The sequence below is a fragment of the Drosophila bipectinata genome, chromosome 3L, assembly GCF_030179905.1.
Source record: "Drosophila bipectinata strain 14024-0381.07 chromosome 3L, DbipHiC1v2, whole genome shotgun sequence".
In the NCBI taxonomy this organism is placed as follows: Eukaryota; Metazoa; Arthropoda; class Insecta; order Diptera; family Drosophilidae; genus Drosophila; species Drosophila bipectinata.
Window position 1 is genome coordinate 5,071,354 of NC_091738.1, and position 16,375 is coordinate 5,087,728.

Below are 16,375 nucleotides of genomic sequence, written 5' to 3' on the forward strand. Positions count from 1 at the left end.
CAGAGCACCTTCTGCAGAGACCATAACCTCCCTCCCCTAAGGTTAAGATGACACATACTTAGTATTCCCTAGCTCTGAGGCACTCACATTTAATTTAATACCGACAACTTTGAATCAAACATGGACGGAACAAAAATCGCGATTCGCTCAGAGAAACACTCCTATCGGCATTGTGGAGGCGACTGGTGGCTTGCCCCGACTGGAGAGAATGACACCATCCCCGCCGCCCCGTCGGTCACGGGTCAGTCCTGGCCTTAGTGGCGGCGCGGAACTGGCCATTTGCCGGGGAAACATTCCAGCGGGAAAGGGTTGTGGTCCTTGCTTCGAGCTCTCTTGCATCTTGAGGATGGCTTCGTGATGTGACAGCATCGTGCGCTTCACTCGCTTCTTTTTAGTCGTTGCCTTGCTATCGCCGCCGGCTGTGTGCTCCACTGGGATGGGAGTACCGTTCTCATGGACCGTGCCATTGATATTGGTGTCCTCCGGAATAAAACGTGTTGGACGCGGCAGCTGCGGCTCGTTGTTCCGGTTGATCTGGTTTCTCAGATCGAAGGATCGCTTGCACATCTCCCTAATGCCATACCAGCTCTCGTGCCCGATCTGGCTGACCATTTCGACGGGTGGCTGGAAGCCGAGGTCCCTTGCTGGCAGCTCCATGACCAGAGCCATCGGAACCTTGAGAACTCCATAAACGTAATCCACCACGGAACCGGCAATGGTGCGCTTTGTCAGGCAACTAATACTACCGGTGCGGTACTCCCGTCCGTTGTATGACTTGATGGCACTCTTACCCGAATTGGCCAGGGAGCTCAGTTCCCGCCAGTAGAAGGCAGCATCGCGACAGTAGCCCCAGGGGTACATGATGCTCTGGCCGTAGGAGTGCAGCGAGAGGAAGAACAGCAGGTTGGGACTCAGGCGTTCCAGCATGTTGCGCATGGCGCGGGTTTCCGGCTCCGAGAAGGGACGGTCGCCCTTGAAGGTGTTGCGGTTGGTCTTGCTGGATCCACTGGCCCAGAAAATGTCATAGTTCCGGTTGCAATCGGTGCCCACAAACTTGGACGACTTCTGGGGGCGACGATTCTTTCGCCAGTTGGCATTCTAGAAGGGAGGAGGATTAGGCATGGCTCTCTGGTCTTGGTAAGTGACCCACCTTAGTACGAGAGTACTCATAGCCATCGGGATTCACCAGCGGCACAATGATGAACCGCAACTTTCGCAAAACATCAACATTCCGGGTGTAGCGCTCCGTCAGCTGGTAGATGCAGTTCAGGGCCGTGGTGATGCTGATCCATTCCCGGGCATGGGTTCCCGCCTCAATGAACACCGTGTTCCGGCAGTTTTCGCCCACATGCACCACCGGGGCATTGTTCCTGCCATTCGTGGCGGCCACAAAGGGTGGGGGCGACATTTCACGCATCTGGATCGATAGCTCCACATTCTCGGAGTTCATCCAGTTGATCTCGAGGGCACGCACTTCGCGCTTCTCATGCGTCAGCCCCAAAGTGTACATCTGAACGAAGTGGGGATAACGATTGGCCAGATACTCCAGATACTGATTGATCTGCTTGTACTCCAGATAGTTGTGCAGGACATCCGGCCGTGGGATGACCATCCGACGGAGTGGGGTAACGGGCGCATCCCGGACTCGGGCCTTCGACGTCTTTGTGGTACGTTTCGATTTGGCATTAAACATGTTTACACAATTTTTAAAATCGAAAACAATGTTTCAATATATAATTTTAAAAATTAATAAAAGACAAAAAAAAAAGGAATCGGATATTACACTGGGGAATTTTCGGTAGGTTTTGGACTGTCGGGTGTGATGGACTCAAATGAAATGGTATTCGGATTTATACTGACATTCGGATCAGTTCTAAGCCAGGCCTGCTACGATTCTACGATTTCTAATCTCACCTGGCACTTGATGTTCAGGTGCAGTCGCTCCACCACGAGCAGAGCCAGACATGTGCGCTGCTTGGGATTGTCTTCCATTGTGCGGGCCTTAACCATTGGCGGCCGGAGTTTTGTTCCCTTAAATGGCCCAAAAAACCGTACTCCCACTCAAAACTCCAACCCCCTTATTAGGGTGGTCCTCTAGCTCCACTTGAACAAAAAGGGTAGCTATAGTTTGGTTCAAAAATCGATTATTATGAAAGTTATATTAACATTTTTCTTAAAAAAAATTAAAAGATTTTCTAAAAAGTTTTTTTAATATTATTAAAAATATTTTTTACCTAACTTTTCAAGTGCATAGTTCGCAGTGGGTAACTGGAACAGCGACAACGTTTAATAAGTTGGGCACGGTAGCATGTAATGCGGAATTGGATTTGGATTCCGACTCGGAGTCGTAGTCTGAGTCGGCATCAGAATCGGGAATCGGAATCCCCTAGCCTGGCAGCAGCTGCCACAAAACGCAAATATGCTAAATGTCAGACGGGGGCAAGGTAACATGACTGGTGGAGCAGTGGGCGTGGGGCAGGCAAATGAGCAGGATTCGAGCAGGAGCACCAGCCAGTTCAGGAGCTTGAGCAGCAGCAGGAGCGTAGGCGTTTAAAAGCCCAGGCCCAAAGCCCTTCCAATGCAAATAAACAAGGATTCCTGGAGCTGGCGTGCACCCTGGGAAACGTGGCAGGACCTTTAGGTCCTAGTTGTGTTCCCATTAAGCATTCTACAGCCGAAGTTCATTTGAGGATCTCGACTTCCGGTTAACACTAAGCGGCTAGAAATGTGTTTTACTTTGAAAAATAAAAATTAAATAAAGTAAGATAGATTTTCTTCTCTATTAAGAGTTTTTTTCGTAAAAATAGCTTGAAATAAACTCTTTTAAAACCTTTATTTCTTTAATATTTTAGACCTTTATTTTCGTAAGAAAACCTTAGTTTTCTAGGGCTTAAGTTTCTCCTATATTTGTTGTCCAGTGTAGTATATTTTTTATTGCCTGGCAAATGTCATGTCAACGCAAAAGTCAAAAGTGCGCGGCAGTTCGGTGTAGAACACTCACATCCAAACAAATGTCTGGCCCTGTATCCTTAACTGAGTCCATATAAATTGGTATAAATATCTATGGCATATAGCGGGAGCAACGCAACCAGTTGATTTATACAGGAACCATGTTCGTGTTGATTTTCATTTAACGGTCTTTTAGTCAACTTCCTGACACAGCGACTGCCATATATTTACGTCCTGGCTATGTCTACATAATTCTTTGTTATTTCTTTCCCTATACGATATACCCTTTTCCAATAAAACTAAAAAATAATAGATATATTACCTCAATATAGTCTTGAAATTTAATTGAAAAAAAAGCGACATTTTTGCTTCATGTTTGTATATTTTATTTAAAAGATATTTTCCTTAAAAAAGGATATCCCAAAGTCTTCTAATAGGCCTTATTTCAAACACATTTCTCTGGATTTTTTATTTTTTTAACATTACATGGCCCAGACACGCAAAGTTCCGCATTAGGGGAACCAAGGGTGGAGCAAGTGAAGCCTTTCCCAGTCAGTAAGTCAGTCGGTTGGTTGGTCGCCCTTTTTGTGGGGAAAGGGTTTCCAGTGAGGGGGACCACCCTTTTTGAAGTATGCACATTATGTCATTAGCATGTTGGCAAATATAAAGGGCCAAAAACTTTGTTGAATTCTGGGCTTATACTTATATTTTTTGTATTTTTTTCCAGACCCCCTGCCTGATGGCTGTCTCTTGTTGCGATGACGAAATGTAATGTAGCATAAAACTGTTTACAAATTAACAAAATTCCGAACAATTATGGCCAAACAAATTCGGATTGCCGGATGGCTGGGAAACACGGCCTGGACCTGCCTCAATCCCAATGAGCCGGATTTTGTCATGTGGCAGGGCAATTTAAGTTTATGGAATAGTTTCTGAGGCAATATTCTGATTATTTTGATTGCTTTGTAACAATATGGCACACTCTGCAGGCCAATAAGCACTTTATTATTACAATACACTCCATTCGAAGTTAAGGAACTGATATAGTTCTTGAATAATGCTATCTAATAATGCTAAAATAAATATAAACAAAAATATGTTTGCAAGTCCAGTTCCGATCCAAAACAAAAGACATATTAAAGATTTCATGTTCATGGTTAAGGCCAAAGCGCATCGTCATTGTCGCCAAAGGTCTTTCAGATGCAAATACCCATATGCCTTGAGTGGAACAATAGAAACCCGTAATAGATCTTTCCTTATGCGAGTATATATATAAGACTTAAAGCTAATGCGATCGTTGAGCCAAGATAGCGAATAAATTTGATTTGCGAGTGGCCGCGTGCGGAAAAAGTTGAATGCCCTTTTGGCCAACTGGTGTCTGGAACTGGCTAATAAATATATACCAAGATGATTTAGAACTCGGCTAGAGAGCTGCCACTAAACCTGCGCCAGAAGCATTAAGCTAAAAACAGTCACAAACAAATTTTAAATGTAAATTATTTCAACCAAACTAGTTCTGCCTTTGTCCACCGGAAATATCCGACGAGGCGGCTCATTTGTTCATCTGCCGCAGATTCGATCAATATATCTTGTAGATACATCCATGAAATCGATTCTCCTACCGAAAAAAAATGCAACTCCAAGCGATCCGATCCGATCCGATCCGATCGGATTTGAGGCGGAAGTGCCCAAAGCTATAGCCGCCAAGTGTCATAATTACACACAAAAGCGTTCCGAAAGCAAAGTCAAGCGATCAAATATAAATATCAGAGCTATGAGAGGTGAAGATGTTGAATGACCTGGCTTCTGTTGATCGTCAAAATAATGATGTAGATCTCTTTTGAGCTCTTCACGAATTAATGAACTCGATAAATGCGTCTTTAGATGATGGCTATGACTGGTAACTGGTAACTGTAATGAGCCAACGATCCGTTCCCAGCGATCCAAAACATTTGCTTCCGGCTATTTGGATGGGCCCGTGACCTTGCCTCTTTTTGGCCAAATTCGAAAGTTCACTGCTCCAAAGTCTAGGGAATCCAAAAAATTAAGAAAAAAACCACGAGCACATCTTGAACTTTCAAATCGATTCAAACAGAACATCATCGTCGAATCGACATCATGACATTAGGAAGCCCGTCTATATGCTTTTAAGTTAAAACTCCACAGATACGAGTTCCTCTATAAAAACCTGAAAATAAACAAGCAACGGCTTCAGAATCGATTCATAAACCGCCACATGCGGATGCAAAATCCACAAATAGCCAGAACGAAAGAGAACAATTTGTTATTGCGGTGATCGAATTTTATTCAAACATACCACCAAAAAAAATAAACAAGTTTTCGAAATTAAAAAAAAGAACCTATCAAACGCACGCAATTAAATAAAAGAAAAAGTTCAAATTAAAGGGAATTAGCCCGTTGAATAAATTATGCAAAAATAATAATCAAATTCTAATCGAAAGAAAAAAGATAAATGTATTGATGAGTATATAGACGCGTGCCGCGATCGATTAAAATAAAGGCTTCCCGTAACTTGTCTCGTGACGCGTTTGCGGCATTTAATATTATTTTTATTTTGTGGCTCGTAACTCGAAAACTGGTCGACAAGTCCGACCTTGACACTCACTTTTCTAAACAATAACCGCTGATCCGAGACCATTTTTTCGGTCTCTTTTTTGGCCAGTATCGTCTTCTTTCTCGGCTGGCTGTTGGTCTGGCTTTTAGTCTTCCGCCGGACCGGAGATGGAGCGCACGGAACGCGTCTGAGCTTTAACTAAATATTGTGATATCCAAAGTGAAAAAAAACTAACTAAATAAGCTAATCATTCCCACTAAGCTCTCGAATCGGTTGCATAATAATTTCAAGTGCAACGTGCAAACAATTAAACAAACCGACTACACAAAAAGTGCATAAAAAAAGGCAAATATTAAAAGAAAAAAACAAAAAAAAAAAACGTGTGCTGGTCCATGCAACTGCATATTTTAAAACATAATTGGCCAGTTGAGTGAACAAAGAGCTAGTGGATTGCAAAAAAAAAATGTGGCAGGGAATCGTGTGTAGCTTGACTTTATGTCTCATCGGCCTGGCGGATCTTGGCCTCGCCAACAACCTGGCCGGCTACGAAGGGTAATCACATTAATTATAATTTACATCGAAAGTCAGACAAAAAAATCATGTTTAAAATGGACAAGACATCAAGCGGGCTGTTCTTCTTTAGGGCATCATCCTGGTTTCCTTCATAAATCCCATGGCTCCGATAAAAACAGCGACATACATTATAACGCTGTCGGCGACAGTAACGTCCTTCTGCCTGACCCGAAGTGACAGATATGGAGATGCCAAAATAGTTGCCACCCAGATATAGGGAAACATTATCCAAAATAATTTCGAAATAATTTTAAGAAATTTCCACATTTTAGTATAAATAGTTTGTAGGGGCTTTTAGAAATGATTTATATTGAAACAAGTTTCTGAAAATACTATGTTTCTGAATAGTTACTTAAAAACTAAAGGCTAATTAAAGATGAATAGTGTTATCTTAAAGTAATTGTTACTAAGATGAGCCCTTAGAGTGTTCATGGTTAGCAGCCCTTACCACAAACCATCTTAATAAGCATCTCTAGCTTTAAACGTTTTGTCGTTTTGGCCAAGTAAAAAACCCACCAGCTGTACAAACAATAATTCCGTTGCTAATTTTCGCGATTTGTAATTGCCCAGTGCGATCGCAATGCGAATTGTTGGCCAAATATGCCACTCCCCGCCTCGGTTCCGGCCACCTCGTTTGTCACTCGGGGGGTGCCGGGCGTATGTGGCGTATGAGTGATGGATGAGCGTGCGGTGGTCGCGGGGGGCAGAGTTCCTGACCCACTGTCTGGAATTCCGTTTGTCAATAGCAAATTCCAATTGTCAGCTTCCTTCCGCTTAGATTTCCGAGAGAGCCATCAAGACTTGGATATATTTTTTAAATGAAATAAAGGGCTTGAAAGGGAATCTTTAAAATTTTCCAAATTTTAGTAAAAAAATCAAAGGATCTCCTAACAGAATGTTATTTTTAAAATGAATAAGGTAAAATGAATACTTAGAACTTGCTTTTTTTTATGTTAAAAATTTTAAAATAAAGTTTAATATACATACATAGTTCTACCATAATGCTCAGAAGATGTCTATTTTTAACATTTTTTAAAGCTTGAATTGCAAGAAAAGCTACTATAGCTTTAAAAAAATATTAATTTAGGATTTCTTTAAAAAACCTTTATATTTTATAGACCTTTTAAAACAAGTATTCAACTTTTAAGAATTAAAAACACACACTGAAACTATGGCTTATAATTTTCCTAATACGATTTCCACATCAAACATTTTCAAGTTCGAAAATATAAACTTAAAAATGCAGAGATTTTGGATATTTTCACAAGGCCAGCATCATTCGGCCGACAATGGGCACTGATTTGCCTAAAAATGTTTTGGGAAAACTTAAAAATTCATACATTTAAACCGTTTCTTTATGCAGAGAGATGAAAAATGAGCTCCGACGGGGGGCGCTTAATTAAATTATCATTGAATACCACTGGCTGCCACACGTGATTAGCTATTTGCTGGGGTCTTTGTTTGTTGTCTTATTGTCTATAATAAACACGCCCCCTCCGCCCACCAGCCCCCGTAATGCAATGCATATATATGCATGGACTTAAAAACGATATTTGTTGGCATCTGTATGTTTGGCTTTATGTCTTCATGTTGCTACACAATTTCTTGTATCTTGCGGTTATTCCGTTGTGGAATTTTACGAGATGATAAATTGGCCACCGATTCGTGCGCTACGAGGTGGCAAAGAGCCAAAACAAAAAGATAAAAAAAAAATAGTGGATGTCTATAGAAACACTTTGCATAAATTTATGAATAAACAACTCATTTTGACGCCAGGCGGCAAAGGAGAAGGCGATGCGATGGCGAGGGCGAGACATAAATTAATTTGTTGTCCAATTAGTTTGAGACATGTGGAGCAATCATCGGGATTTCCCGCTGTCGACCGAGGATCTGCTTAATAATATTAATTATTATTATCTGTCGGGTTATCGGCTTATAATTCGCGGCTAATAAGCATATCACAAAACAAATTCCAACGCAAAAATAACTTATTAAAGGGACAAGCCAGACTGTCAAAATGTTTATGCCATTAGATTAATTAAATGCTTGTCAGTTGGCTGAAAAAAAATGTATTTGTTTTAGCATCACGTTCCATTAATTATCACCTATCTCACGAGTCTATAGATTCCCTGACCCTGACATACTGACTTGAAATTGTGGCTTGAAATGTGTTAATTTCCTTCTATGTTAGTAAAATATATTTTAATTTGAAAGTACCTTTTTATAAGACTTCTAAATTGAAATGTTTTTAATAAATCTTAATTATTTTAGTTACACCAAATACACAGTCCAGCATGGCGGGGAAGATGCCTTCCGCTACATGGTGGATCTGCAGACTAATGACGCTGATCTGGACTTCTGGCTCCTGACCAGGAACTCCTCAGTCCTGACAGTCAGTCCTCGCAAGAAGAACCAGTTCGAGGCGCGTCTGTCCAGCCTGGGAGTTAGTTTCCAAATGCAGCCCCTTATGGAACTGATGGCTGCCCTAAAGGCGAACAGTTCCTATGCTGAGGAGGACTATGATGGAGAGTACGAAGAGTGCCAGCAGGACGATTGCGGGGATTCCCAGCGTCCTCGACGGCGATCTCGCCGCCAGGCTAGAGGCTTCTTCTCCCACTACCCACGATACAATGAGATCCTGAGCTTTATGAGTGGACTGGCCGCCAGATATCCTCAATACTGCCGCTACGAGTCCCTGGGTCGCTCCAACGAGGGTCGTCACATAGCAGCCCTGTCCATTTCCCTGAACAGCCGGGTGCGTCACCGACGAGTGGCCTACATCCAGGCAGCCACCCACGGCAGAGAGTGGATCACCACCCAGACTGTTCTCTACTTGGCCTACGAACTACTCAGCAACCTGCGCGCCTTCCAGCGAGTCCTCCAGGATGTGGAGGTCTTCCTGGTGCCGCTCGTCAATCCCGATGGCTATGAATACACACATACCTCAGTAAGTCATATAGATGTTGGATCTTTTAACTAATTGAAGACAAAAGCTAAAGTGAAACATAAATTTTGAAAACAAAGTCTTAAGATATATGTGTGTACATGTGTTGTGCTTTTCGTTGTCTCTAAAAATCTCATTATTCATTTATACATATAATATTTCATTTAAATGGCCATTTAAAACACTTAAAGTGTTTTTATTTCATCTTTTAAAATGAAAGAAAAATGTATTTAAAGCTATAAATAGGTTTTTAGTGACGTATTCTATTCATGGAATAGCAAGCGAGTATAATACGTTTAGTTTTTTATTAAAATTATTTAGTTATTACTGAATTGGTTCTCTTTAGATAGGGATCTATAATAATCTTCAATAATATTATATATAAATATTGGTGACGAAAAAAGGCTTTTTGTATTATTTTATCCTGCAACTAAAATAATTATTTTATTTATAGGATCGCTTCTGGCGCAAGAACCGTCATCGTTATGCTGGACATGCCTGCTCCGGCGTGGACATCAACAGGAACTTTGGAAACCATTGGAACTATCAGGGTGCTAGCCAGAACGTAAGTCAATGCCCACCTGTTTGACCCCGACATTGACCTTCGCCATTGACCCTGCGTTTTTAACCCTTGAAATGTTTTTTTTTTGGTTTTTTTTTGCAATCCAAAATAACGACAGCTCTGCTCAGAGGTTTATTCCGGAACGTCGCCCAACTCCGAACCGGAAACATCGGCCGTAGTGCGATATCTGGAATTCAATCGGCATCGTGTGAAACTCAGCCTGGATGTGCACTCATTTGGCAAATTCATTTTTTATCCCTACGGCTATGCGAAGTGAGTACTGAGGGACGGGACACTCTCCGTTTTTATTTTCATTTCCATGTCCGATGTCGAAAATCCGTGGCTCGTGGCTCGGCCAGCGGGGTGGCCCGGAAAGAAATTCAATTTACTTTTCAATTATTTGCTAAAAGCAATTAAACCCGAATATTTCTGCTACTGAATTCATTTTGTTGGATGTAGAGAAAAATATATTAAAGTTACATTTTAAAGAAAATATTTTATTAAATGTTTTACATAAAGAATATATTAAATTTAAGTTAGTAAATGTTAATAGAAAAGATAGTGTTAAAATTAATTAAAATAAAATGTTTCTTCTTGTGCAGAAATACCGTACCCCCCACTGTGGGAACACTCCGTTCTGTGGCTCTGAGGGCGGCCAACCAGATCGCCAAGTACCGCGGCACCCACTACACCACCGGCACCTCCGCCTCCATTTTGTACGAGGCCTCCGGCAGTTTGGACGACTATGCCTACGGCAACCTGGGCATCCCACTTTCCTACACGATCGAGTTGCCCGGCGATGAGTTCCATGTGCCGGCCCACGATATCATACACGTTTGCAAGGAGACGTTCGCCGGTTTCGTGGAGTTCATCCGCCATGTCAGCCTATATTAAACACAAACTCTCGTATTTCCACTCTGTTTAAGGAATTGAATTTATTGTTTGTTAAAATTAAACTAATTAGTGAACTTGTTGTTAAGCATTAAAGACACGAATATTGAAACAAAATGAAATTGAAGTTCTCTATTTAATTCCTTTCAGCAATTCACTGTAAAGGTTCTATCTCTGGCTTGTGAAAATTAATAAAATTAATTCGAAAGATTTTTCCATTGAATATTTTATTTATTTTATTGCCCGAAGCCATGCTTAATGGAAGACAGAATTCCATTAGTTTGTGATTATCACAATTTATTTTTTGTATTCCATTCAAACTGAATTTCATTAGTGGAACAAAGACATTCATTAACAATTTGTTTGTTTTGGGGCTTGGTTTTTAAAAGAGTGTTCAGTTTGATATTTAAATTGGAACATTTTATAGACAATTAATCCATACTTAATAGTACCATTTTTTTAAAAGTCTTCTTTCCCAGCCCTGCTTTTAAGAAAGGGGAACTACATGTTTACCTTCTGCCATAAACGGAAGCATATAAATTGGTGTCATAACCAGGTCGGCAATGTCTCCAATAAAGTGATAATACGATAATATTTCTTTCTGATAATAAGATTAGCCGAAACACCTGTATTTTAGCCAGTTTATATCAGACTATCAAAGGAGAATGACCTCAAAATTTGTGGGACTTTTAGTTTGTTTAATTCTTCAGCCTATGGTCCTTTTGGCCTGGCAGGATTATAAGGATTTTAAGGTGTTCGAGTTAAAGCTTCAAAGGAGTGATGAAGAACATCTTTTAAATAAGTTTGCCAGGGAAAATCCTCTTTTGGATTTTCTGGGTCCACAACGTGCTAACAATGAAAGCAGTTATAGAGTGATGGTGCCTCCGGAAAAGCGCGATCATTTGATTAAGTTTTTCCAAGAAAATCACCTGGACCATCGAGTGCTAGTAGAGGACTTGTCTCCCTATGTTCAAGCCCAACGAGAGGAAAATCTACGAAATAAGAAACATCTCCAGCTTCCTCATTTGGATGTCCTTGGAGCCTTTTACACCCACTCGGAAATTAATGATTACCTGGACAGTTTACCTTCCCGGTTCCCTAAGAGGGCTTTCGTCAAACAGTTCGGTTGGAGTTACGAGAGGCGTCCCCTGAAAGTCCTAACCATAACCAATGGCGATGGAAGGAGGGACAAGCCAGTGATCCTGATTGATGGAACTGTCCATGCCAGGGAGTGGTTATCCCCGTCGATGGCTTTGTATATCATTCAACAGTTGTTGGACAACTATTCGGAGAATCAGGAACTCTTGCAGGACTACGACTGGGTGATAATGCCTGTGGTGAATGCAGATGGGTATGAGTACACTCATACGGATTCCCGCTACTTCCGAAAAACTCGTATGCCCACAAACGATCCGGATTGTGTGGGCACGGATATTAATCGGAACTTTGGCCACGAATGGGGCCACGATGAGGGCTCATCGGGGGATCCCTGTGAGAATATTTATCGCGGAGAAACACCCTTTGATCAGCCCGAAACCCAGGTCCTGCGGGATCTAATGCTTCATCATAAAGGAAGACTTATCTTTTATCTATCGCTGCATTCTTATGGAAATTATTTACTTCTTCCATGGGGACACACAAGGTTAGTTATTAAATTGTACTTTTCAGATATTGTTTTAATTTTCTAAAAACCTATAAATTGCTATAATGTTGGATAGTACTTGATGACACTTTCTGCCATGGCGCGCACACCAATCCATGTTTCTTCAACCAACTCCCTTATTAAATGTTTGGGTGGATAAAATAGAAATTCATAATTTTCATTTTCCTTTGGTAGCTCCCAAGTAAATGACAAGGGAAATCCGAGGTTGTAGGCATAGTCAGATGAGACGCCACCGGCAACGTACATATCAGAGCCGGGCCTTGATATGTATTTGGAAGGTCGTTTCGTCTTTCTCATGGCTTGAATTGCTCTTTTGGCAATTTTTAAATGTTCCCTATAGTTGTGTCCATTTTCTCTGCAATTTAAATGCGATTAAAAGGATAAAAGACGTAAATATTGTTAACTTACTTAACATTGCTCCACGGATAGAGAATCTCTCCTGCGGCAGAGTGAATAGTAACATATAGTTTTCCACGTTTACTGGTCGACAATTCGAGAAGAACTTTTTGAATCGCCTGAGCTTCTGGCTCGGAAAATGGGGCTTCACCTCGATATGTATAAAAGTTGCATGGGTCGTCTGAGGCGTCTCCAGTACCCCAACCGGCCTCAAAATTTCTATTCAGATCAGTGCCAATGCAGCCGTTCGTACTTGGTTTTCGATTTTTTCGCCATTTCTTTCGCCAGTTTGCTGAGCGTGAATATGTGTATCCATCGGGGTTGACAAGTGGCAAGATAATCCATTCATAGTCCTCTAGCAAGTCCTTGTTATGTTCATAGTTTACCACTAGCTCGTTGATAATATTTAAGGCGGTTGTGTGGGTCAACCATTCTCTGGCATGGATGCCGGCATCCATAAAGATCACATTCTTTCCCGGCCGGCCGTCTCCATTACTGATAGTTATGGTTCTCAGAGTCCTGTTCTCATAGGATTTGCCGACTTCCTTTAGCTCCACTCGGTTACCATAGCTCCTGGCTAGACCGTCTAGGTAATCCTGTATTTCCTCATGGGTATAGTAATCATTGGTGTGATAGGTTGGTCCTAAAAGTGCTGGGATGGCAAAGGATCCACCCAGAAACACTGTGATCACGACTAGAAGTAGAGACATTTTGTTGGCTTTACAAGACTGGAACCCTCTTTATATACAAAATTTCTTATAGAATTTAAGCGTATTTTATTTTTATTTAGTTATTTAAATCAAAGAATGCAGCTCGTGGTTAAAGGAATGTGCGCTTTAAAAAGATAATTAGATTTGCGAAAAATTTGTAATTTCACTTTTAGATAATTATTATCTCTTTAAATTCCAGTGACTTTCCCGAACACTACCAAGACATGATGTCAGTGGCGGATGCCGGAGCCAAGGCTATCGTTTTCGACTCCAATGGGATCTATACCTATGGAAGCACCTACTACGTCCTGTATCCCACCTCCGGGGATTCGGCAGACTATGCCCTGGGCATAGTCAATGCGACTGTGGCCATCACCATGGAGCTACCGGCCGGTGGCTTTTTGGGCTTCGATCCCTGGGTTTCCCAAATCGAGAGATTGGTCACGGAAAGTTGGGTGGGTATCCGTGCGATGGCCGTGGAGGTGATAAGACGCTATCCGGCGTAATCGGGTCATAAATAAAGACACATGCAATGGAATTGCGCCAACTTTGATTTAGTTAATAGTATTATTTATGGCAACTAATGGGAGATTAGATATGTCGCTTTGGGTGACTGTTGTCTGGGTATTTAAGGGCCTCCCCAGAGCCACGCGGTTGCTTAGTTTTGTCGGAAAATGAAGTTTTCTCTAGGATTGCTGCTGCTCCTTGTTTGTGGCGCTACCCTTGTGGTTGCCGATCAGGACTACGATGGGTAAGGATTTTATTTTAAAAATGGCATATTTTTTATACCCTTGCGGAGGGTAGTGAAGGTGACATCTCCGACCCTATAAAGTCTATATATTCTTCATCAGGATCACCTTCTGAGTTGATATAAGCATGTCCGTCTGCATATCCGAACTAGCCTTTAGTCTTCTTTCCTTTCGACTCATTTCAAGGTAGGATCACAAAAAATGGACAAAAAAAAAATAAAAAATAAAAAATATTTTGTCTCAGGATTTTTATGCAGAATGGTAGCATAAATCGTTTAAGGTACTCCGCTTGAGAATCGGATGAGAATTGGGAAAGATATAGCCTTCACTGTGAACCCTATAAGGGAAAACCCCATTTTCAAGGGATCTCCACGAAAAATGGTCAAAAAATCTAAAAAATATTTTGTCTCAGGATTTTGATGCAGAATGGTTGCAAATCGATCCAGAAATCATTTAAGGTACTCCGCTTGAGAATCGGATGAGAATTGGGGAAGATATAGCCATCACTGTGAACCCTATAGGGGAAAATCCCATTTTCAAGGGATCTCCACGAAAAATGGTCAAAAAATCTAAAAAATATTTTGTCTCAGGATTTTTATGCAGAATGGTAACAAATCGATCCAGAAATCGTTTAAGGTACTCCGCTTGAGAATCGGATGAGAATTGGGGAAGATATAGCCATCACTGTGGGCCACATAGGGAAAAATGGACAAAAAATAAAAAAAATATTTTGTCTCAGGATTTGTCTCTCAATCTTAACCCCAAGGGTCTATCAACTTTGGCTCCGCCCGAAGTTAGATTTCCTTTGTTGTTTTATATTAAACTAAAAATTTTTGAATAGTTATCGAATTTACGAGGTGACTCCTTCAAATGCTGAACAGGCTAGTATTTTGCACCAACTGAGTTTCGAGGGTTTTGACTTCATTGGCCAGAGCCGCCTTTTGGGGCAACCTTCGCGGGTGATTGTGAGCCCTGGTCAGCTGGAGAAGTTTTTGAAGCTCCTCAAGGACCACGAGATGACCCACAGTCTCTTCAATTCCAATCTGGGAGCATCCATTTCCGAGGAGTTTGTCCAGATGCAGATGCAGCGACTTTTGAACCCAATCACTGGCAAAGGCCGTCTGAGCACCGAAAGGTATTACAGCCACGAGGAGATCATCAACTATATTGACGACCTGGCCCAGCGTTATCCCAAGAGGGTCTACGTGAAGACCGTCGGCTGGTCCTATGAGAAACGAGTCTTGAAAACCATCACCATCACCAATGGCGGTGGAAAAGCCGGAAAAAAACTGATCTTCATGGATGGTGGCTTCCATGCCAGAGAGTGGATATCCCCGGCAGCTGTTCTCTATGTTATTGATCAGCTGGTGGAGAACTTCCAGGAAAATGCTTATCTTCTGGAGGACTACGATTGGGTGATCCTGCCTTTGGTCAATGCCGATGGCTATGAACATACCCAGACCGGAACCCTGGCCCGAATGTGGCGCAAAACCCGCCAGCCGTACAAATACCTGGGACAAACGTGCTATGGAGCCGATCCCAACAGGAACTTTGAATTCCATTGGAATGAGGAGGGTGCCTCGTCGAACCCCTGCTCGGATACCTATGCCGGTCCCAATGCCTTCTCCGAACCCGAAGCCGTAGTGGTCAGGGATCTGATGCATTCGCTTTCGGATCGCGGTATCATGTACCTCACGATCCATTCTTATGGAAACTACCTGCTCTATCCTTGGGGCTGGACATCGTAAGATATATTCTAAAATTTTTATTGGGAGTCTTTATCAAAATAATACCATTTCAGGGACCTTCCTGATAACTGGGAGGATCTGGATGCAGTGGCTTCTACTGGAGCCGAGGCTATCAAGAATGCCACCGGCACAGTCTATACCTACGGATCCTCTACCAATGTCCTTTACATTGCCGCTGGTGCCAGTGATGATTATGGCTATTATGCTGGTTTTAATGTGTCCATTACCATGGAGCTGCCTGGAGCTGGAAGCATCGGGTTCAATCCCCCCGTAACTCGCATCGATGAGTTTGTTACTGAGACCTGGATCGGCATTCGGGCCATGGCCGAAAAGCTCATCGAAATGTATTAGAAGAAACTTCAGAGGTCTCAATGAACGCTCGATAATATTTCAAAGTAGTATTTGAGAACTTTTACACTTGTAATGCTTTTTCTTAAGTACCACTTCATTCTGATTACATTTTTTAATAAATGACAACTTTTTTTCTAAGATTAGATAAAGGTTTTATTGTAAAGGTTTTGTTGAGTGCTGAATAGTGATTTAACAACGGATTTTCTTATAAAGGCAATCTAAAAAACCTTGTTAGATTTTTCATTTTGGTTATATCTGTATGAG

General features: G+C 41.7%; 5 protein-coding genes across 5 annotated transcripts; 3 read left to right on the forward strand and 2 right to left on the reverse strand.

Annotated features, from left to right (window-relative positions):
- Nucleotides 1-64: 64 nt before the first annotated feature.
- Nucleotides 65-1,842, reverse strand: LOC108127707 (carboxypeptidase B1). The gene is made up of 2 exons (XM_017244922.3): nt 1,151-1,842; nt 65-1,098 (listed from the first exon to the last, which is right to left on the reverse strand). The coding sequence occupies exons 1-2, from the start codon at nt 1,691-1,693 to the stop codon at nt 148-150; spliced, it is 1,494 nt and encodes a 497-aa protein (XP_017100411.3). The 5' UTR covers nt 1,694-1,842; the 3' UTR covers nt 65-147.
- A 3,984-nt stretch (nt 1,843-5,826) lies between these two features.
- Nucleotides 5,827-10,600, forward strand: LOC108127808 (carboxypeptidase B). The gene is made up of 5 exons (XM_017245108.3): nt 5,827-6,076; nt 8,369-9,044; nt 9,496-9,606; nt 9,722-9,876; nt 10,206-10,600. Exons 1-5 carry the CDS (start codon nt 5,988-5,990, stop codon nt 10,495-10,497), a joined length of 1,323 nt encoding a protein of 440 aa, XP_017100597.2. The 5' UTR covers nt 5,827-5,987; the 3' UTR covers nt 10,498-10,600.
- Nucleotides 10,601-11,244: 644 nt separating this feature from the next.
- On the forward strand, nt 11,245-13,810 carry LOC108127564 (carboxypeptidase B1). Its single transcript, XM_017244692.3, has 2 exons — nt 11,245-12,136; nt 13,463-13,810. Exons 1-2 carry the CDS (start codon nt 11,370-11,372, stop codon nt 13,767-13,769), a joined length of 1,074 nt encoding a protein of 357 aa, XP_017100181.2. The 5' UTR covers nt 11,245-11,369; the 3' UTR covers nt 13,770-13,810.
- LOC138926205 (carboxypeptidase B1-like) lies at nt 12,142-13,263 on the reverse strand. The gene is made up of 2 exons (XM_070279369.1): nt 12,566-13,263; nt 12,142-12,512 (listed from the first exon to the last, which is right to left on the reverse strand). Exons 1-2 carry the CDS (start codon nt 13,261-13,263, stop codon nt 12,197-12,199), a joined length of 1,014 nt encoding a protein of 337 aa, XP_070135470.1. The 3' UTR covers nt 12,142-12,196.
- Nucleotides 13,811-13,935: 125 nt separating the features above from the next.
- LOC108127550 (carboxypeptidase B1) lies at nt 13,936-16,249 on the forward strand. Its single transcript, XM_017244673.3, has 3 exons — nt 13,936-14,014; nt 14,854-15,756; nt 15,814-16,249. The coding sequence occupies exons 1-3, from the start codon at nt 13,938-13,940 to the stop codon at nt 16,109-16,111; spliced, it is 1,278 nt and encodes a 425-aa protein (XP_017100162.2). The 5' UTR covers nt 13,936-13,937; the 3' UTR covers nt 16,112-16,249.
- The last annotated feature ends 126 nt before the right edge of the window (nt 16,250-16,375 follow it).

Bases quoted from the DNA above. Each gene is read 5' to 3' on its own strand.
- LOC108127707 (XM_017244922.3), bottom strand. From the start codon at position 1,693: ATGTTTAATGCCAAATCGAAACGTACCACAAAGACGTCGAAGGCCCGA. The intron at 1,099-1,150 runs GTGGGTCACTTA...CCTCCCTTCTAG, and splicing joins ATGAGTACTCTCGTACTAAG to AATGCCAACTGGCGAAAGAA.
- LOC108127808 (XM_017245108.3), top strand. From the start codon at position 5,988: ATGTGGCAGGGAATCGTGTGTAGCTTGACTTTATGTCTCATCGGCCTG. The intron at 9,045-9,495 runs GTAAGTCATATA...TTTTATTTATAG, and splicing joins ATGAATACACACATACCTCA to GATCGCTTCTGGCGCAAGAA. The intron at 9,877-10,205 runs GTGAGTACTGAG...CTTCTTGTGCAG, and splicing joins TATCCCTACGGCTATGCGAA to AAATACCGTACCCCCCACTG.
- LOC108127564 (XM_017244692.3), top strand. From the start codon at position 11,370: ATGGTGCCTCCGGAAAAGCGCGATCATTTGATTAAGTTTTTCCAAGAA. The intron at 12,137-13,462 runs GTTAGTTATTAA...TTTAAATTCCAG, and splicing joins CTTCCATGGGGACACACAAG to TGACTTTCCCGAACACTACC.
- LOC138926205 (XM_070279369.1), bottom strand. From the start codon at position 13,263: ATGTCTCTACTTCTAGTCGTGATCACAGTGTTTCTGGGTGGATCCTTT. The intron at 12,513-12,565 runs GTAAGTTAACAA...TTTAAATTGCAG, and splicing joins TATCCGTGGAGCAATGTTAA to AGAAAATGGACACAACTATA.
- LOC108127550 (XM_017244673.3), top strand. From the start codon at position 13,938: ATGAAGTTTTCTCTAGGATTGCTGCTGCTCCTTGTTTGTGGCGCTACC. The intron at 14,015-14,853 runs GTAAGGATTTTA...ATTTTTGAATAG, and splicing joins GCCGATCAGGACTACGATGG to TTATCGAATTTACGAGGTGA. The intron at 15,757-15,813 runs GTAAGATATATT...ATACCATTTCAG, and splicing joins TATCCTTGGGGCTGGACATC to GGACCTTCCTGATAACTGGG.